The following is a 21,498-nucleotide window of genomic DNA, read 5'->3' as shown; positions in this document are numbered from 1 at the left end:
TGTCAAAACCTGCTAAGTTCAAGAGGGAGTACGGAATATACCTTGTACTGTCAACGCTAAAATGTACACATTGGGGGAGAAATCGGTGAGTGTGAAATAATCCAATGGTTATAGGATATTGCAATGCCACTGATGTGGGATCATGGCCCTTGGTGAAGATTACCAGGGGTTAGAGTGAAGATGAACAAGTGTGCAGCCAACTGGTTTTCTCAGAATTCACAGTTTGAAGATTGGTCATGGGACACATTGGAGATGAACTCCGTAGAGGTGACATGAATTCAAAACTTTGCTCCCTCCTCCATCCCCCAGTGTAGGTTTGTTCAAAAGTTAAATGAACATTTTCCAACTTTTATCTGTTTCTACTTGCCTGTGCACTTCCTGCTTCTGCTGAAAACCAGGAAAAAAGCCAGAATGCCACGAGGAAGCCCTTTGTTAGGCTGTCCCCAGCCCAGTTCTGCCAGCAAGAGAAGTGCCAGTAAATTTAGCTCAGTCTGTACTTTTGTGAGGGGTTTTTTGGTAGGATTTGGGGTTTTTTTTCCCTTTCTCTGAAGATTGTTGGACTCCTTGTCAGATTTCTGGAAATTGTTGTACTCTGTGTTTTGCTTGCTTCCTGCCGGGACAAGCTTTAAAGAAGTGGTTTGAAACAATATTTTATTTTGAATATTGGATTATCTCTGGGGTTTCTTTGCATGAAATTCTTAAATATGCATGTTCATTGTGGAGTGATTGTATTTTTGCTTCATTCTTTCTTTAAAAGTACATCCAAAAAAACAGTGACTAACCCCAGAGGTTCTCGTGATCTGTATAGTTTCATAAGTAAAAGTGTCAGTTCTAAGCTTTTTATCTATAAAGTTGCTTTCTGCAGTATTTGTTCAATCTGAGCCTGAAGTTTTAACCTGGAAATTACTACTGCAGAATTTTGAAGAGGACTCTTCTCTTCATTTTACCAAAAATTCATTTGGTAGTCAAAAATCTTTGTCAGTCTGGAGGTGGATAAGGTGTGAAACACATATGGTTGTCTCAAGTGAATTTTTGGCAAGAAAGAAAAAAAATTGAGGACTCAGAGGAAATCGTTTAATGGGGATGACTTTGCACAAAATTTTTTTTATTATTAAATTCAAATTTGAGGTAACTACAGTTTTAGGTGTCATAATCTTTTCCTCAGTTTCCTTGACTTTTGTGGCATTAGGCAAAGTCTTCACATAGCCTTGGGTAGCTTGTAAACATTTTTTCCCAAACATTCAGACAAAATCAAGCATCTCTCTCACATCAAGTATTCATGCCTTAGTACTCCTATCTTCTTATTTTCTGGAAGAAATTCGTTGCAGCTAATGCAGTGGGACTCCCAGTCTCCATTTACGCTCCTTAGGGAGCACTATGCATTGATGGACGCTTTTCCTTCTTTACAGCAAAACGCTATAAAACATGTTCCATTTGCATTGATCTGCTGAGCTCTGTTGCATGTTTAAAAATACAAAACAAAGCTCTATAGGCATGTTTGAAACACACATTTCCTGTAACTGTGTCTGCCCTCTCTTTTCATTCTTGCTAAGGAAGTAATGGAAAGCTCATTGCTTGGGCTAGAAGAAGAAATCTTGGATAGTGTGAGCCTCTGGGATGCTTAAGAATGGTCTGGATTATCCAGAACTCCCTAATCTCCTTCTAATTTGTTAAATTTTAAGCATATATTACTAAATTACATTAGTATCAGTTGGACAGAAGCAAATTTTTCAAACGTAATGTAATACCTGAAGAGAAATTATTTCCTAAACAGCGTCTGCTGTTTGCTGTTACTCTGCCCTGGTGTCCAGGGTTATCCTTTTGTAAAGTCTGAAGAAATTCTATGATTTCTACAGAAAATATTGGAAGTTCTATTCTATCCTTATACAAATAACTGGAATGTACTGCTTCAGTTCCTAGGCTTTACTGGAATGGGCTGTAGAACTTCCTGCAATTTTGTCTCACCACAGTGATGTAATCTATTTGTTATATAAACAATCCTGATAGTTAGCAATATCTTTAGTCTTTGAATACTTACCTGTTTCCTTTGAACTCTGTACTGCATGACTCTCACTAATATTTAGTTCTAAATGCAATGGTTCATTACAGTTGTGGTTGTACTATTGTTCATTTGGGTTTAAGTTGCAAAACCATATTTCAGGCAAAATGTACTAGTTATGCTTATAAGAATGTATTATACATACATTGGTAACGGTTTTCTATGTTAATGAACTGTGGAGACAAAGAGTCATTGCTGTTGAGTTGTAAGGTGGCTGTGTTTCCTTACATTCAAGTTCTGCGTCCTTTGGTAATTCTCATTTATTTCTCTTGGTCTTGCTTTTGTCCAGATTCTTGTCTGCTAAGTTCTTTATGTTTTTGATGGTGCCAGTCTTTTGACTTTTCATTTTTACATGAAAATCTGCTTCATATTTAACAAAAACGTCTTTTGGGTTTTCTCTCTTAATCTTTTCTTTCAAAATCTACAGAGAGAGGGGTGGATGTCATGGAGGGAGGGGAGGGGCAGAAACGATGTTGAAGATTAATGGCAATGCATTGGTATTGTTCCTATTGTTGTTACCAGACCTTTGGTGTCTCACACCCTAAATACTTTTATTCCCAGTATTAGTGGTTTTAAAGTGACATAGAATGAGTCTTGCTCTGTATCTATTTTAAGAAGCACATGAGCCACCTTTATAAACACTGTGTGTGTGCTTAAAAACATTCTGTTCCTCCTTTTAATCCCCGTAGGCCTAACTCCACCTACGACCCCTCCTCATAAAGCCAACCAAGATAATCCTTTTAGGACTTCACCTAAGCCGAAGTCATCATGCAAGACTGTTGTACCACCTTCAAAAAAGCCCCGCTATAGTGAGTCTTCTGGTTCTCAAGGAAATAACCCGATCAAGAAGGGTCCAGAACAGTCTGAGCTGTATGCACAGCTTAGCAAGACTACAGTACTGTCCAGTGGACATGAGGAGAGAAAGACAAAACGGCCCAGTTTGCGGCTGTTTGGTGACCATGACTACTGTCAATCTGTGAATTCAAAATCAGAAATACACATTAAAATATCCCAGGAACTTCAGGACTCAAGACAACTAGAATTTAAGGATTCTTCACCTGGGTGGCAGTGTCAGATTTGTTCTTCTTTAGAACAAGACCAGTATTTCAAGAAAGAGACTTTACAGACAAATAAGCAGGGATCCCATGGTAATAACAGAAAACAGCTCCAAGACCAGGAAATTCGGGCTGAACTGAATAAGCATTTTGGTCACCCCAGCCAAGCTGTTTTTGATGAAGAAGCAGATAAGACCAGAGAACTAAGGGACAGTGATTACAGTAACGAACAATTCTCCAAACTACCTATGTTTATAAATTCAGGACTAGCAATGGATGGTCTGTTTGATGACAGTGAAGATGAAAGTGATAAACTATGCTACCCTTGGGATGGGACACAAGCCTATTCATTATTTGATGTATCACCTTCTTGCTCTTCTTTTAACTCTCCATGCAGAGATTCAGTGTCTCCACCCAAATCCTTATTTTCTCAAAGATCCCAAAGGACACGGTCTAGATCAAGGTCCTTTCCTCAACGCAGGTCTTGTTCCCGTTCTCCATATTCCCGATCGAGATCAAGGTCGCCCTGTAGTAGATCCTCTTCAAGGTATGGTATAGCAAATTCATGTATGATTATTGTAGTTAATAAGGAGAACAGCAAAAACGTAAAGGAACTAAAAGGAAGGAAAGGAAAAAAGCAAGAAATAACTTATTCCAGTGCAACTCATACTATTGCTTCTGAGCTGATTAACTCTAAAGGTTACGGGTTTGCTACAGAAACACTTGTTGACAATATCCTTTAATTTGCCAAGTTTACACTTTCTGAGTGAAGCCAGCCAGATCAGAGGCAGAGCACCTCATGAGAGATGTACACAACTAACCTTTCCCATTATCTGTGAGCTGCCTGGTGCCAATCTAGCTGCAGCCTCTATCAGATGAAGTTGGCAGTGGCTGACTGACTGCTCTGTATTAGCTTCAATAAGGAACATTACAGAAAGGCTGAGGAGAGGAAATCACTTGAGGCCCCTTAGTTGACTAGGGGATCACAGACTGTCACTGGAAAATCCCACTGGTAGCTTAGAAGAAATTGTAAAGTTCAGGGAAGAGGTAGAAAATAGTGTCAGTAGACTCAAACGGAATGACAGAGGTGAATGTGTTTCTTCCTGCAGATCTTGTTGCTATTATGAGTCCAGCCACTGTAGACACCAAGCATGCCGAAGTTCTCCCTTACGTGCAAGATCGCGGTCCAGATCACCGTACAGTCGCAGACCCAGGTAGTGCCTTTGGCCTGCATTTGTTTTACTTTGCAGCTCATTCTCAAGAGATAATCGTAGAACCATTAAGGCTGGAAAAGACCTCCGAGATTATTGAGTCCAGTCTTTGACCGAAGACCAGTATGTCAACTAAATCATACCACTGAGTGCTACATTCAGTCGTTTCTTGAACACTTCAGAAATGGTGTCTCCAACACTTTCCTGGGCAGCCCATTCCAAGGTCTAATTACCCTTTCAGTGGAGAAATTCTTCCTCGTATCCAACTTGAACCTCCCCTGGTGCAGCTTGAGGCCATTTCCTCTTGTCCTGTTGCTAATTACCTAGGATAATAAAGCCTTCCAAAAACTGTATTTTTAATTTTACAGTCACAAATGCAGATGCTTGATTTAATGACTAAGTTATGTTTCCTAGATATGACAGCTATGAGGAATATCAGCATGAAAAGCTGAAGAGGGAAGAATACCGCAAAGAGTATGAAAAACGGGAATCTGAAAGGGCCAAACAAAGGGAGAGACAAAGGCAGAAAGCAATTGTAAGCACTGTGAAGATAACTTTCGTATTGAAATAGATTTGTTTCTTTTCACGGATTCTAATGCTAAAATTCACAGTTTATTTGCTTTCTTTTTATAAAAATACAAAAATTTGATTATGCGTATTTCTTAGTATTTCTAGTTTTAAGCAAATATGTGTTTTCATAACAATTTCTGTTTTGATGTCACAGTACTAATTTTTTAGGTTCTATAAATTGCAGCTCACCAAATTTCTCACAGTGAACAGATACGGAGAACTTACTAGAAAAAGGGTTAATCCCAGATAGCACACAAGTAGAATTGAACTAGCCTATTTCTTATACAGATCTACCAGTGACCTGCCTTTTATATTATGTATCACCTACCAAACCTAGCAAGGAGTCAGTTTACCAATTGCTGAACTCTCATAGTGGCTGTAATTGTCTATACAGAGAGAGCAGATGACAGAACTCAAAATTGGGATCACATGACTTTAATTGTGATTTTTTTTCAGCATATATGAGTCAGTTCAATTTTGAGTTATTTTTAGCAAAATAAATAGTCTAAAGACACGATGCAATTTAAAGATGTCATTTAACACTGTCCCTCTCCTAATTAATATGTAATATTTAATTATTTTGTTCATAAGTGTTCTCTATGAAACAACTGAAATATATGAAACAACTGAAATACCCGAGGTGAAGGAAATACCGTAGGGGGTTAAGCAACTCTCTTGGCTGTTGTAGCACCAGGACAGAAGAATGGCTATTAAATGAGCGGGAGGCTTTTACCCCCTTTTAGTTCCCCATTGGTAACTGCATTTTGATAAATTAAACTGGGAGCTGCTTTGAATCTGGACTCCTCTTGTAGTTGCTAAGGTTTGGTTACAGTTTGCTTTTCTGTGTCCTACTCTTTCCATTCAGTTGTACCTACACTGCTGTTCTGATGACTGTTGCATGAACTGGTGCAGACTGGGACAATTCATCTTTGTTTCCAGATTTTCCCTTAGTGCTCTGTGCAGAGGTCACCGAAATGAATAGGTCTTTTTGCCAGTGCCATTAGTGGACTTTGTAGCAAAAGGTGATTTGTCACACGCTCGGCAGCGTTTCTGCAGAACTGGGAGTGTGTAGAGACTGACAGAGACTGGCGTAGTCTACAGCAATGAGAAGTTCTGGGAGGGAACAGACACCTTTATGGTCTGATTTTTGTCTCTGCTGCTGTTGTTCTTAGTGAGCTCCAGCAAATCATTTCACTCTGCTTCAGATGCCCTATCTACAAAGTGTGGGTGATAGGTGTATTTTGTAAAGCACAAGATTTAGCACTATAACACTCTCTGCTGTGCTGCTCTGAAACTCAGTGAAGGCAATGGAATAATTTTGCTTGGCTTCAGACAGGGCCATATTTAAGTCAATTGTTGCAGTTAGTTTTAAAATATCTGGCTTCCGTCTGCTTAGAGGTGAACACTACCTTCCAGCAATCATAACTTACACTGGCTGTTCTCTCTTAAATCTAACACAAATTAGAGATTCAAGTAGACCTCTGTCATGGGTGTATCTTGCTACTTCTCAATTACTGTACCTTACCCATATAAATAAACATGAATCCTGCTGAGGAGGTAGAAAATTTGATTTAGTTTAAAACAAACAAATATTTGGCAAGTAGGTAATCAAGAGAAAAGGAAAGAAAGGAAACTTAAAAAGCTGCAGATATGCTGCATCATAGCTTCCTGCATTAAAAATTTTAGACATTTCAAAACCAAGGTTGAATTTATTTTCTTTCCATAGCGAACATTTTCGCGATAATTAACTTAATTAATGGAATTATTTATTAATAAACATAAATAAAACAAATCTAAAAATAAATATCAATAAACAGAACATGGCAAAAATCTAAAATCCAGTCATCTGTGTAGGAGCTGCAGGAAATGTAGATTAAATCCTATTAACTCCTTTTTCCAAATTCTACCAGCACTTTAAAAATCTGTATTGAATCGTGCTAGTTTATACCCTCTGCAAATAAGCAAGGATTAGGGGACAGCAAAGAAAGGGAAGCCCTGATCTCATGAAGTAAGTGATAAAATTTGTATTATTTCTAGCATTCTCTGCTCCTTTTCTTACTCCTTCTGGTTTATGGCTCTCTTTTGTATTACTCTTTTCTTTCTTGAGGGACTCAACTCATTTATCCTTCAGTCACAAGAATCTCCCTTCTGTCTTTCCTCTTTCTACAGTCCCATAAATTTAGATTTCTTTTCTCTCTGTATTGGGGAATTTTTTATTTTGTTCCTTGCCAGTTCTCTTGCTACCAGAACTGATTTATTGCCACATACCTCCAGATACTGTTAAAAGAGTGCCCCAAAGATTGGGTAGTACTAATGCCTCAGTTGTTACACAGGACTGGTGACTTTTCTTCTTGAGAAGCACCTTGCTATGATCTCAGAAGTCAGTTGTAGAAATGATGCACAGTAGAAAGGGAAGTTGTGACTGAGCTACAAGTCATCAGGTATTCTTGACTCAGTATCTAAAATTAGTCTCCATGTGACAACAGGCATGGGAAACAGAAAAAAGAAATGAGAAAAAAAATCACATATTTTAGTCTGTCAAAATCATATGAGAAGCAGTGCCCTCTGATTGTGCAAGCAGGTGTGCAGACATTGACAGAATGCTGAGGAGGCTTGTTTTAGAAGCCTGTGCTCATGCTATGTGGCACAGGCATGTTTAAAACTACTGCCCCTTCAGTCTTGCACACACCACCTTCACTGCAGTAGCTTCAGATCAGCTAAAAGCCTAGGCTAGCATTTTCCTGTGTGGATTCCGGAATTCCTATCTTGACTTACGGCTATATACAGGTGATTTGATTTCAAAAGGTACTGTGATATTCTTCTTTCCTCCTGTCTAGTTCCTGGAGATTCAGTTCCATTTTTGTGGATTGAGGTCTTAATTTTGAGCAGTCATGCTTGAAAAATATGGGCTGAGCCCACAAAATATTTTCCATTTAGAGAGTAAGAAAAATATTTTTGTCATTAATTAATTAATTCATTCATGCATTTATTAATTTATACTTTTGATTGCGATTCCTTTGCTAACTGAGGAAATGTTAGAATAGTTTAGTTTGATCTTGATTTATTTCACAGGGTCCCCATTTTGTTTTATAATGGGTCCTCACTGAATAAGGATGGTCTGCCAACAAGACTTGCTTAAGTGTGTAATGCTAACCAGACACATTCACCATGAAACTTGAGGAACACTGCAGGACAGGACAATCTTCTTGATGCTTTGTAGAAACTTGGATCCAACCCCCAACCAAGGCAGATCACATTGATTTGCCAAGTGGTCTGATGACCCCTTTTTTCTTCCAATACACCCCAGGAAATTTCTGAGTTGTGGGGGCTTATACTGCAGCAATTCATTAGACCACGCAGAAAATACTTTTCAAAGCATGGCATCAGGAATAGTTATCACATTCCAATTCTGGAGTCACCAGTTCATGATTCCTCATTGACATGGTGCACCAGGGCAGGGAGGTTAAACTGTTTGGTGAGCAGCTGGGTGTTGTGGATCTCTGCTACTCGGCTGCTGTGGCCACGGTACTGACTTAGAGTCACATCCTCCATGCAGCTGCTGCCAAGAGGTATAACAAAATCAGCTTTTATACTCGAGTAGAAAATTACTATTAACATTACTACTTTTCATTTCTAAATGCTGACAGCCTCAGTGAGACAAGTATCAAGAGTCCCAGTCCCAGAAAGCTTACAGACATAAGAAGATAAATGCACTGTGAGACCGCTGCAGCAGAAAGAAACACATGGTTTCAAAGAAAATAAATTGCTCTAAAACAGGAAGGCAGGAGAAAGGTGGTTTCATAAATGAGTGCTTGCCTTTTCTAAAGTCTAAAACCTATAATGGAGTGCATTTCCACTAATGAAGGATTCAGTGTACATCGTATATTTAGGTTGGATTTATTTGTTTTTGCTTATCTTGATGGCCTTGATCCTAGGTACTCTAATTTTGCTATATGAGTTTATGAATAAGTATCAAATGGATTACCTAAACCTTGAGGTTTACTGGTCCATCTTTTTTTTTTCTAGCAGTCACCATGGAGTGTGGCTGAACTGTTCAGCCCTCAGGTAGCCCCACAGCAGCACTTGATAATCTTTTGTTTTGTTCTCTTTTTGTTCCAGTTTCTGTGATTTTTACTTTTGCCATTCATACTTCCCAAAGGTCACACTTATTCTTTACTGAATCTGAAGAAAATTTTTCTTACTATTATTAGTAAATCAGAATCTTAAGCTTGAACCTATAGCTTTAAAACGCTCCTGGATTTCTTCTCTCAGCTTCACATAAAGCATTACCTGGCTCCTGGAGAATTAGGTGTGCAGACAAAAAGTGGTAGTGAAAATGGGAACAGCAGCACTATGCTGTGTTACCTCCAGAGTGGCTGCCTTCAGTTCCCATGGGCTCTGCTTAGCAGCACCACAGGCAGGCAAAGCAAACTGTTGGGGGAAAAAGCCGAAAAGGCAAGTGAAAACTAAATACATCTAATAACCTGTGGTTAGTTCCTTATGAAATAAAAACTTAATAAGGAAGGACAAAGAAAATAAAGTTTTGGAGGAAGCCTTTGCAAGACAAAAAAGATCCCTAGCATCGGTGAATGTTTTGGAGGATGAGTGGTCCCTTTATTAACCCTTAGATGTGTAAGGTATATCCTAGTCCTGTTTCTCAAGTTTTGGTATTCTAATGCTTTAGTATTTTCATTTGAGACTTAAAATACTGCTTTTCAGTCTGAGATTTTCTGCCACATCTTCCTATTAAAATGTTTTTACTGCAAAGAAGAAAGAGCAAGATTATGTAGAAGGAACTTTAGGTAAACCAAAAGAAGACAGACATGTTGGGCCTGAGGGAGTTGACTGGACTATTCTTTCTTTTTTTTTCTCATCAAAGCAATAAACTATGCTTAAATTTTGTGATGCAAAATAAATCATCTGCACTTTTGGGAGGGAAATATGAATAGTATCTTCTGAAGTTTCCTGTGGGTTCCCTCTGCCTATATTAAATTGTAAGCAAAGGCTGTTTTTCACAGTTCTCTAGGTTTTCAATTCATCTATCATCTCTAACAAGTGCTGTTTACTTAATATGCACATATAGGGTTATGCATGTAACTTATTATCCAATAAAGGTCTTTAACATTTAGAGGTATGTTGTAATCTTGTTAGGCCTCTATAGTTCTTATTATTAATAGAAATAAAGACAGGTATCTCTATGAATACATATACATTCTTCATAGCTGCTTTAAATAAATGAAAGTTAACCAAGACAAAAACAGTGCTGTATGGATCCTGTGTTCTCCGGTATGTTATTCCATCATGGCACTCTGCTTAAAAAATACTTGAATATATCTTCTCATGTGAGCACACTGGAGGACATCTGGTGCATTTCAGCTTTAAATTTGAATTTTCTTAATTTTGCAGGTTTAACTTATTCCCTTAATGGTAGTTTTAACAGGTTTTTTCTCTTCTTTTTTTTTTTTTTTTTAGTTTTGGTTTATTACAGTTGTCTTAAAGGGTTTTTAGAGATATAAAGGTTATTAGAGGGATAGAAGAAGGAAAACTTGCACAGGCATGCACACAGACTTATGGAAGAATGTGCAATAAGATGTTTCCATCACACTGTAATATAACAATCTCCATGTCAGTGAGTGAAACATTATGTTTTTTCAGTTGAGATGTATTATCTCAGCTAAAGTATATTAGACAGTCTGCTGTGTTATGTTCTGCTCCATCTGGTCAGTCATTTAGGTTCAATAGCAAGTATCAATGGAATTGTTTCTTATCAAGTGTTTCAGTGCGGTTAAATCCTTGATTTGGTAAAACAGTCTGAAAAAGTAATTACTGTGCATATGCAGATTTTCCTGTTTTTGAAGTTTATGGCACCCAACCATAGTGAAAGTAAGCAGAATTAGAATGGGGAAAATGGAAGAAATGCAGATTTCCCTTGCTTGCGCTCTGCAGTCCCTGGTTTGCAGAAGCCCTACCCAAACTCCTTTGTCAGGAAGGTCAGAGCTCTGGACTGGGACACGGTAGAGACAGAGATAAAAAGCAGCAGCTGTCTGTAAAGTACCCTTGTGCCTTAAATGTATGGCCTCCCATGTGCACACTTCCTTCTTTTAGCCATTCTAACTTCTCCAAACTGCATTGATAACGGCAGCTTTTGGACCCTGCACTTGAGAAGGCGTAACATTTAAAAATTAAACTGTCTGTCCCAGCAGGGTTACAGAAGACTAGTAAAGCACTCACCTTGGTTCCTTACATAATCAAAAGAGGCAGTAGTTTCAAGCAATTAAATGATATACTTACTTGATTCCACTGATCAGGGACAGCATATATATATACTTTGATAGAACAACCAAGGACTCTGCTAGGCTGACCAAGGAGCTGTAAAGGACCCAGGTGATTCTTGTGCCATTCCTTAGTGGGCAGGGCTTTTGGGTAGGAATATTTGATTCTTGGATCTTTGTTTTCTGGAGCTTTAAACTTCCATTTCTCAGGAGCTTTCATTTCTCTGGATCTGAACCGCTGAGATTTGCAAGACCAGGAAAAGAGTCGACAAAAATAGTTGACTGAGTGTGCTAGTGAGAAAGAGTTTCTATTGGGAGACAGATATATTAGTGTTAGCTTCCTGCTGCAGGAATTGTTTATTTATTTTGTATTAAATAGTTCCTGGGAGCCAAGTGCTCTCCTGGGAGCAGGGAACCAAGATTTTTGGCACCCGTAACTAAGAGTTCTGATGGTCCCTTTATCTCAAATGAGTACTCAAACAAGTAAAGAGGAGACATCAGGATAATTTTCGTTTTTATATGTGTTTTGGTCTGATCTCAATCCTATGGTCCAAGAATGACTAGTGCTTTATGCCTCAGTAGGGACTCATGGGAAAGATATATTTTGTGCTATATCTGAATTGTAACACTATAAACTACCTGTCTCTTCAGGCTAGAATGTTTCCGAGCAGGAATGCAAGTCTATATTTAGGTCCCTAGAGCCTTTTGCATTGCACAGTTGAGGTGCCATTAGCCTTTAGGCACCTCCAGGTTACGATAGTCATGAATTCTCAGCAGTCAGTAGAGCTCCTTCGGCATTCGGCACCTAAATTCTGCACCAGTCTCAGGTGCCAAAGCTGATGGTTTAAACTGACGTTGCTCCACTGACTGATTTACACCAGCTGAGAATGTGGTGGTGGTTCGATTTATGGGACTAATGTGCGGGTGTGTAAGGGAGGAGCAGTAGGGCTGGTAGTGCCAGGGTTCCTCAGGCCAGAGGCAATCGGAGATAGGAAGGCTGAGCACCCAAGCCAGATACAGCTGGTGCTTCTTTGCCCTGATTACCTTTAGGTCAGTGTTTTTGAGATCTCTTTTTGCCTTTTGCTTTTCTTTCAGCTCACTAAATGGCTCTACTCTCAGCAAAGTGTTCATCCTAGAATTCATGAAGTGACTCTTAACAGGGTTTCTAGTCCTTCCCTAATTCTGCTGAGCATTTGCACTAAGGGAGAAAGGATATGACTGTGACTCCATTGTTTTAAACGATCTGATGCTTTGTTCCAAGGGTTGAAAGAACATGCAAATGACAACCTGGCCTGTGAAAATCAGGGACTTGAGTCAGGTGTGTTTTTTTCTGAATAAACCAACAGGCAATGGTGACTGCAAGGTATATTTTACTGTCCTGCCTTCCCCTCAGAAATATTTTAATAAAAGTCATCTTTTGGACCCAATCCTGGTTTTGGCTGGGATAGAGTTAGTTTTCTTCTTAGCAGCTGGTACAGGACTGTGTTTTGGATTTATCGTGAGCATGATGTTGATAACACATGGATGTTTTAATTGCTGCTAAATAGTACTTACTCTAAATCAAGAACTTTCCAGTTTCCCATGCTCTGCCGGTGAGCAGGTGCACAGGAAGCAGGGAGGGAGCATGGCCAGGACAGCTGACCTGAATTGGCCGAAGGGAAATTCCATACCATATGGCATCATTCCCAGTATATAAACCAGGGAGAGTTGGCTGGGAGAGGCAGATCACTGCTCAGGGATGGGCTGGATGTTGGTCAGTGGGGGGTGAACAACTGTAGTGTGCAGCACATTTTTCTCTTGGGTTTTATTCCTCCATCTCTCTCCTTTTCATTACTATTATTATATTTTTCTTTGTTTCAATTATTAAGCTGACCTTATCTCAACACACAATTTTCTGATTCTTCTCCCCATCCCACCAGAGAGTGGGGAATTAGCTAGTGGCTGTGTAGTACTTAGTTATTGGCTGAGGTTAAAACATGACAACCCTTGAAAGTTTTCCCTCTGTTTTAAGGTATGGATTATGGTGGAACAAGATTGCAGGATGAATCAGCTATTGAGTCATCTGGGTTTATAATGTTATGTTTGTAATACATTTTGTTATGTTTATAGTAGTTTTATGCAGTTATTGTGTTACTTTATGCTACTCTGCAACTAAGATGGGTTTTGCTCCATATTGTGTAGATGGCAAGAGAAAGAGAACTCCTAGTTTGGAAGAGTTTGCAGTCCTGGAGGGGAAGTGGTAGAAGGGGTGAAAGGGAAGAAGGTGAATAGGATACAAAGGGAACCATCTGTCAGTGTACAGAGAACAGTACCAGCAAGCAGCGAACCCTTCCAGGAGCACACCACCTAACAAATGGTAGTGTCATGTAAATGCCTTAGATGCTTTCCAGGAGAGAACTATTTCATTTACTTGCAAGATGCAGTAGGTCTTCCACAAGAGACTGTTTCTATGATTATGCATCCTCTGCAGATCTTTGTATGTATTTGCATGCATATATGTCTAGGTTCATGACTATTACACATTTGTTAAAAATATGCCTTCCCTGTTGCTCTTCATCAACAGGAGGAACATCGTGTGATTTATCTGGGTAAAATCAGACCTGACACAACCCGAACAGAACTGAGGGACCGTTTTGAAGTTTTTGGTGAAATTGAGGAGTGCACAGTAAATTTGCGGGATGATGGGTAGGAACTTTTGAGATTACTTCTTGTTTGGGACCTGCCATATGTAAAAAATTATGGCAGTAAGATTACTGGTATGGGAGTTACCAATAAAAGTGCTGTGACAGATGACATGCTGAGTTCAAAACCTTATTTATTTTCTTTCATCCTTATTTATTAATCTTGCTAGTTGAGATTTCCTGTCCCAGAAATAAGTATTTAGCTGTATGACAGGACAATCATGCTGATAAATGGATGCAGTACTTCTGGCATTCCCACTGCTGGGTCTCCTGCAAGTTTGCTTTCAGGAAGGGGTTACACTAATATGTGTTAACTCTTTTCAGCTTTTGTTCACAACTGTATTTTTCAATTTCAGAGACAGCTATGGTTTCATCACCTACCGCTATACTTGTGACGCCTTCGCTGCTCTTGAAAACGGATACACTTTGCGCAGGTCAAATGAACCTGACTTTGAGCTGTACTTCTGTGGACGCAAGCAATTTTGCAAGTCTAACTATGCAGACCTAGGTAGGTATTTTGGTCTATGTGAATTAAAGTATATAACTGGAATCTTGTAACTCATGAGAATTTAGGATTCGCTATTTTTTTGTTTACTGCTTATATTATTTAAATGATGGAGGGGGAAGGTGTTGAAGGAAGTGGTTTTCACTTTCTGTAAAAAGTTTAAAAGTTAACTAATCTGAGCTGTCTTTTTTCACATATTCCAGACTGTGCAAATTCTTTTAAAGCCCACTTCCACCATTATAAAAATAAGCGCTCAATATTCAGTAATACATTTCTTTGTTGAAATGATAGCACCACAGAAAACTCTCACGTGCTTTGCTATTTATTGCTATAACTGCTTGGTTCCAATACCTCATTTATATTTATATGATTGACAAACAGAGAACAAAGGAAATACCTTACCACAAAAACTTCATTATGATTCTTACTTTGCCTTGAGTTCTGTGGTAGATGTGTGGAACTTGCCAAGGGCACTTCTTAAACACAATTCATAGATACTCAAGTTTGAAAGTGAGAAGGGTTTGTGACCAAATCTGACCCTTAGTGTGGTAAAAACCACTGATCTCAACTGGTGATTCTAAAATTGTGCATAAACATTGATGTATGAAAGTGTCTCCTTGAAGGGATTTCAAGTAATGATATAAGAGGCTCCAGCCTGTGGAGAGCTTTGCAAATCTCATAGTGTTTGCGGTCGCACTGAAGTGGGGTATTATCCATACCAGTCTCCAGACCCCAAGGTGCTGTGGTAACTCCAGGCTCAAGTGTACATACTGCCTGTGCTAACACATCTAGGTCTGTCCAAGTCCTGCCTGGGCAAAAACATGTGGTTCTGTCCTATGCTCTGGGTCAGGGTGTGATGCTTCCCCTTGCAAGGATTTTTGGAGATGTTCAAAGTTTTACAGAAGGAATACTGATGTTAAGTATATTCATGAAGAGACCACGTAGACTACCAAAACAGCCTCTGTAATATTATAATATATTATAAACTCAACTCTTATTTAATTACCTTTTAAAATGTAAAGTATTCATTAAATGTTAAATCTTTCCTAATACCTGTATAAATAGACTAAAGGCATGGGAGATACTCTTTTCTGAATAACATAGCAAGGCACATTTTGCTGTTGAATCTGTATTAATCAGATATTGTGGGTTTTTTATGAATAAATGACCACAGTCATTAAAATCTCTCATAACCCTGTAACAGAGTGCTAATGAAATCTTGTATGTGCTGCCCTCGGCTTTGTACAATGCAGGAAGTGCATACAGATATATTTTTTCTAACCAATTGATGTCTTTTCAAAATAAATTATAAAGATGATACACATTGTTCACAATGAATATGCTATAATTCACTTCAGTGACTAAACAGATAATGTAAAGCTAAGAAAAGGCAATTGACTGCTGAAGAGATATAGTGTTGATGTTGAAAATATAAAAGGTAGCAAGGCATTTGTTGAAATGTAGGCTGATAAAAACAGTAGAACCAGATTTAAGTCTTGCCTTGATTTGACTTATCTTCAGCAATGGAAGCCAAGGTCATCTTTGTATCTCAGAAAATCTGGGGTTTTAAAATAAGTTGTCTGAAGGGAACCCTCTTGAACATTATTCATCATTGGGAGTATTCCTTGTCAGGTCTCTCCATAGTGAGTGGGATTCCCAAAGTGTCTGTGAGCAGGCTATTTTCACTTTGTCCTGCTGCCAGCTTGAGCTTCTGTACTTCAGACTGCATTCTCTGTGTTTTGCAGAGTATCTGATAGAGCAACATAAGGAAATGGCAGGATGAACTTTAAAATTCATGAGCTGGTACCAGGACAGAGAGAATTAATCAGCCTTGGGTTGAGTACAGAAGAAAGAAAACACTTGAAAACAGTAGTCAGAAGTTTAACACCTCTCCTCTGTGAGAAGCTATTGTCTTAACAGAACTTGTAATGAACATTTAATGCACAGTGTGTCTTATAGTGGTAGATGGGGAGTTCTGATTAATTCAACACAAGAAGTGGAAAGAAAAGGGCACTCTCATAAAGGAATTGTGACACGGGAACTGGGGAGAGTCAGTGTTAAGCAGGGTTGACTCCAAATAATTGGAGTCCTAGAGCTGTGTGGCCACAAAAGTACAGTCCCTCCTCTGTGCTAGGAACATAGTGATGTCTGTGTCTGAGCAACTGGCAAAGCTGGAGCAGGTATCACAGATCACCTGAGCTGGACTGTTATTGCTGCTGTGGCTTATCACATACGATGCAGAAAGCCCACCTGCTTGTACAGCTGTGCAGAGGCCCTGCCCAGAATAGCTCTGAACGAGCAAACCCCACAAAATGAGTGGAAGCAAAACCGGAGATTCGGGGAGGTGTACTGACTTGCAGAAGACCCCAAGGCAGGGCAGGCAGAAGCAGCCATGTCCTCTGTGTGCTGCTCGCAGACTGCCTTGGCTTTCTGCAGAACCGTCCCCCTGTTACCTTTTTCGGGAGAATTAAGTTTTGGATATTGCATGTTGAGAAACAGCCATTGCAAGACAACGGTGGAGTTTTGGGTAAGGCATCTGTCAAGATTATTTGGACTACTTCGAGACCTATACATAGCAGAGCGTTGTGTTCAGGTCCTTGAGGAAACCGTTTTGAGTTAACCTGTTCTAGATGTACATGTGATTAATGGTTCCCCCCCAGTATTTATGATATGTACTGCTTTTGTTAAGTTCTGCTTCTTACCAGAAATCTCTGTGCATGCATAAAGCTTCTCCGATGATCATTTCTATGCTTTTATCATCCCATAATGTTGTGGCTGTAAGTGCATTGTTTCTTCAGTGCCTTGAGTGTAACGATGTACAGAGAAAATAAGTATTCGCTAGTGGTTCTTGCCTATTATCTAAACTTGCGTCCTTTGGGTTTCAGATTCAAACTCAGATGATTTTGATCCTGCTTCCACTAAAAGCAAGTATGACTCCATGGATTTTGATAGTTTACTTAAAGAGGCACAGCGGAGCCTGCGTAGGTAACATGCATGTCATCCGAAGAAAACAAGGGGATGGTGAATACCTCACGGACATCACGTCCTTCAATAATGGACAACTAAAAAGTCGTACTTAGGAATTTCTCCTACTTTACACTCTCTGTTCAAAACCATGGTTTACATGAACACAGCTGCTCGACGAGTGGAGGAGCAAGACGGCTGTCCAGTAAGCACACACATGTCCATGGGTGTCAGCTTTGCTTTCGCGGGTGATCGGTGGCGGGGGAGCCGGGCGTTCCTTGCGAGTTCAAGGCAAATCACGAGACATGGCAGCAGTTCCACAGAGATATGCGTACAACAATGAACTGCAAAACCTGTACATATTGCATTTTAACAAAAAAGAACAAAAACAAACAGAAAAAAACCCCAATGTGAGAACTATGGCTGCTGATGTCTGGGAATCAGACACTGCTTTTTTGTTTTGTTTTTTTTTTAAAGAAGCTTCTTCTCAAAACACAGTGATAATATGACAATCCAGAAGAAACCACAGGTCCCAGAAGCCTACAATCTGTTTTAGCTTTGTTTTAAGATTGTTCTTTTTTTTTTTGGTTGGGGTTTTCTTTGTGGGTTTTTTTGTTTTGTTTTTTTTGGGTTTTTTTTAATCCTTGCAGAAAAGAAAATGAAAGGCTCAAGCTTCCCTAACATTTTGAAGTTTCATCTTTTAATTCTGACACCCATGTAAATGTCTACAACATTGATCTTCCACAGCAAAATTTTCAAAGCCTTGTTAATGGTCAAATGTGCAGCTTGTTCAGCGATTTATTCTAATGAGCGGACGTGGTGTTACATTATTAATGAGAGTTGGATATAACTATCTGGGTGTGTGCGCAGATAGTTTATTTGCTACATTCTTTAAAGTAGTTGAGTATTTACAAATGTTAAATGGATTATTTTTATTTATGTACATACTGTATGACGATGTTCTTTTTTGTTACAGCTATGCACTGTAAATGCAGCCTTCTTTTCAAAAACTGCTGAATTTTTCTTAAACAAGAATATTCAAATGTAATTATAGGAAGTGAATCAATTATTGTACACTAACATATGTAGAAAGCTGAACTTATGCTTATATATATTTGATTGTAAAAAAAAAAAGAAAAACGTGTGGGTGAGGGTGTGAGTGTGTATATGTGTGCGCGCGTGTATCTGAGTGCAAAAATCAATTACACAAATTCATCCCTTCTTTGGTGAGCTTATATAAGAATTTTGTCAAGAATTGTTCTAGCCCAAAAGGTATTAACCACTTCTGCAGTAGTTTTCCACGTTTTTCTCATTGCTTGATTTTCTTTTGCAGTTTTATACACTGAATTTGTTAGGGGAATGAAATTTTCTCATCTAAATTTTTCTAGAAGATATCATAATTTTATGTAAAGTCTCTCAAATGGATAATCATTAAGAAATGTTTTTATTTTATGTATCAACAGTAGTTTTGAAACTAGAGGTCAAAAATCTTTTTAAAATGCTATTTTGTTTTAATTTTTGTGATTTTAATTTGATAAAAATGTGGTGAGGTACTAAGTACAGTATGATTTTTACAATAATTTTGTGTCTAAACACTGTTCTTGAAGCCAGTAATCTTTTCATTGGCAGTTTAATGATGGTATTTATCTATATTTTTTACAGTTACGCATCCTGTATAAATACCAATCCTTCATTCCTTTGTTTACTAAAGAGACATATTTATCAGTTACAATTATCCTATTTATTATAAATTATGAGATGACTAAAAGAATAAAAAGGCCAGTGGAAATTTTATACCTAGGATGCATGATGGTTGTCAGTTTGGGGTAAGCAAGTGCTTCGTTTGGCAATTCCGCTTTTGCAGGAGCAGTGGGTTGTTTGGGTTTTTTTTTCCTTTTTTTACTATGCACTAGCATGGCCTCAGATGTGCCCATGACATTGTTGCTGATGACATTGCTTCTGTTAAATTAAATAGAAACTTCAGGAAAGAAAAGAACCGCAAGAGTAAACTACTGCTATTCTGAGCATCAGAATTTCATCTGAACTCAGAGTGTCTACACTGAATCAGCAAAGTTTGATATTTGCTTGTGAATGTATAGATTTGTTATTCTATTACTGTTTGGCATTCATGACTACTCTGAAAGGTATGGCACACCTAACTATTTAATCTACTTTCCCACTCCAAATCTTAGAAAACTGATTCCACTCCCATGCCAGTGCAGTTGATTTTGATGGCTGCATTCATTTTATCACCAGCATATTGTGTTCTGAGAGATTCCACTGTCTGTCCTGTTGGATGCTTGCTTGATTTTTTGGCTTCTTATTTCTCAGTAGATAGATAGCAATAAAACAAAAAAAAAGAAAAGAACTTTTCTGGAGGTTCTGTGTTACAAATGTAACATTCTTTAATCTGCATAATTCTTGTTGTTGCTCTGTAGGTTAAAAATGCAGGTATTTTAACTTTGTGTGAATGCCAAACTAAACGTTTACAATTTTCCTTTCTGGATTTTGAGTATCTTCTGTTGTAAAGAAAAATATTAAAAGCAATAAATTATTTTTAAGAAATCAGTATTTAGTATATCATATTATGTGTTCAAGGACCAGATCCATTACCTATTTTGCCTTTACATTTCTGTGATTAAATTTGAAAACATTCTCTTTTGCCTTTGATTGCTGACATTAATAAATTGGTGTGGGGCTTGTCGGGGGGATTATTTATTTTTCACCAGGCATAATGATGAGTCAATTTCTTTTTTTTTCACTGGCCTGGCAAACATTCTCATCTTGAAGATGGCTTTCCTCTGTGGATTTACAAATTACATATGAAATTAATAGAGCTAGGATTGTTGAATAAAGCTATTTGGATCCTTCGTAGACACTGTGGTAGGAAACCCATCAAAATATCAGCTTGGTGTTTCCTTTTCTTTTTTTCTTCCCCAAGAACATTTCAAATTAGCACATGTACCACACTGTCACCGGAGGCAAATTGCAGCATAGCTCTGTGTGTCTTTTAGATGAAGATTGTACTGTTGCTTTCATGCTGTGGTAAGTACCACATCCACAATACAGGTAGCAGAACTGGTACTTAGAAACTGTGGTCTTTCCTAGAACTGTAACAAAGTAATTCCTACAGAACGGAAAGTGATCTAAATACTAATCCAAACAGAGGGATCCTAAAGTTTAAGAAAAATACCTGAGTTAGACTACTCTGAAAAGCAGCTCTGCTGCCATCACCAAAAGCAGGACTGAGAGAAAAGTTTGTGCCTCTGGGGCGTAACACTTGGGTCAGTTGAAAAAAAAAATCACAAAGCGCCCACAACTTCTTATCATCCCTTTAGATGTAAGCTTACAGTAGGTAATGATTATGTGTCCTTTTTGATGGCTGTAATGAGAACTTCAATCACTGTAGTATAAGATCTGATCTATAAATGACCTAGAATAGCCATGTAATATAATGTGATGATTCTAAATTTGTACCTATGTGACAGACATTTTCAATAATGTGAAACACTGACCTTATGGAGCTACTGTAAGATTTGTACAGTATAGGTGAACATGTAAAGCTGTTGGTTAGACTATGCTGAACAGGGAAAGTGAGATACTAGTTAAGCCCAAGCTGGGCTATTTTCCACCTGCCGATTCTACATGTACTTTTGTGGTTTAAGTCATTGTATGAAAATTCCTGTGATTTTTTTTCTTTTTTTTGATGTGCAGTACACATCAGCCTCACTGAGCTAATAAAGGGAAACAAATGTTTCAAATCCATTTCTGTTTCTCTTTTTTATCACAGGTGACAGGTTTTTTCCCCCTACAACAGGTTGTGTACTGGATTTTCTATTACTCTTTCTAGTGGTTGTAATTGATTTGAGATAGTAGTCCAGAGCACACCTGCATTACTGCACTTTGGGCAGGGGACAGAACTGCCAGTTTTAAATACATTTAATGGTAAAAAGATGCTGCATGCCTTTCTGCCATGAGTACCCAAGGCTGTTGAAGAACCAACATAAAATATGTAGGAAAACCTTTGAAGAATCCTCAGTGGAGTTTGAGTTGCTGGTTTGAGTTAGGAAGGGGTGGGGAATGTAAGGGCTTTTCTATCTGGTCATATTTAGATCTAAGTTGTGGAGGTACTAGGATCTGACAAGTGCAAAATGATTGGTATCTTCATTCCTGAGGTGATA

At 38.5% G+C, this 21,498-nt stretch overlaps 1 protein-coding gene across 3 annotated transcripts in view; it reads left to right on the top strand.

Moving 5' to 3' along the window:
* The window catches only part of PPARGC1A (PPARG coactivator 1 alpha), a 367,267-nt gene extending 346,185 nt beyond the window's left edge, over nucleotides 1-21,082 (top strand). For all 3 annotated transcript variants that reach the window (XM_018067890.2, XM_008930330.2, XM_025894504.1), the window contains 6 exons: nucleotides 2,749-3,661; nucleotides 4,224-4,328; nucleotides 4,740-4,860; nucleotides 13,731-13,852; nucleotides 14,205-14,356; nucleotides 17,239-21,082. In XM_018067890.2, coding sequence (XP_017923379.2) covers nucleotides 2,749-3,661; nucleotides 4,224-4,328; nucleotides 4,740-4,860; nucleotides 13,731-13,852; nucleotides 14,205-14,356; nucleotides 17,239-17,342 — 1,517 coding nt within the window. In that variant the 3' untranslated portion in view covers nucleotides 17,343-21,082. The remainder of the gene's footprint in view (nucleotides 1-2,748; nucleotides 3,662-4,223; nucleotides 4,329-4,739; nucleotides 4,861-13,730; nucleotides 13,853-14,204; nucleotides 14,357-17,238) is intronic.
* Nucleotides 21,083-21,498: the final 416 nt, after the last annotated feature.

The sequence above is a fragment of the Manacus vitellinus genome, unplaced genomic scaffold (genome assembly GCF_001715985.3).
Source record: "Manacus vitellinus isolate BGI_N305 unplaced genomic scaffold, ASM171598v3 scaffold_0_pilon, whole genome shotgun sequence".
Taxonomy (NCBI): Eukaryota; Metazoa; Chordata; class Aves; order Passeriformes; family Pipridae; genus Manacus; species Manacus vitellinus.
Note: the sequence above shows the minus strand (reverse complement) of the source record. Positions and strands in the feature narration are given on the sequence as shown.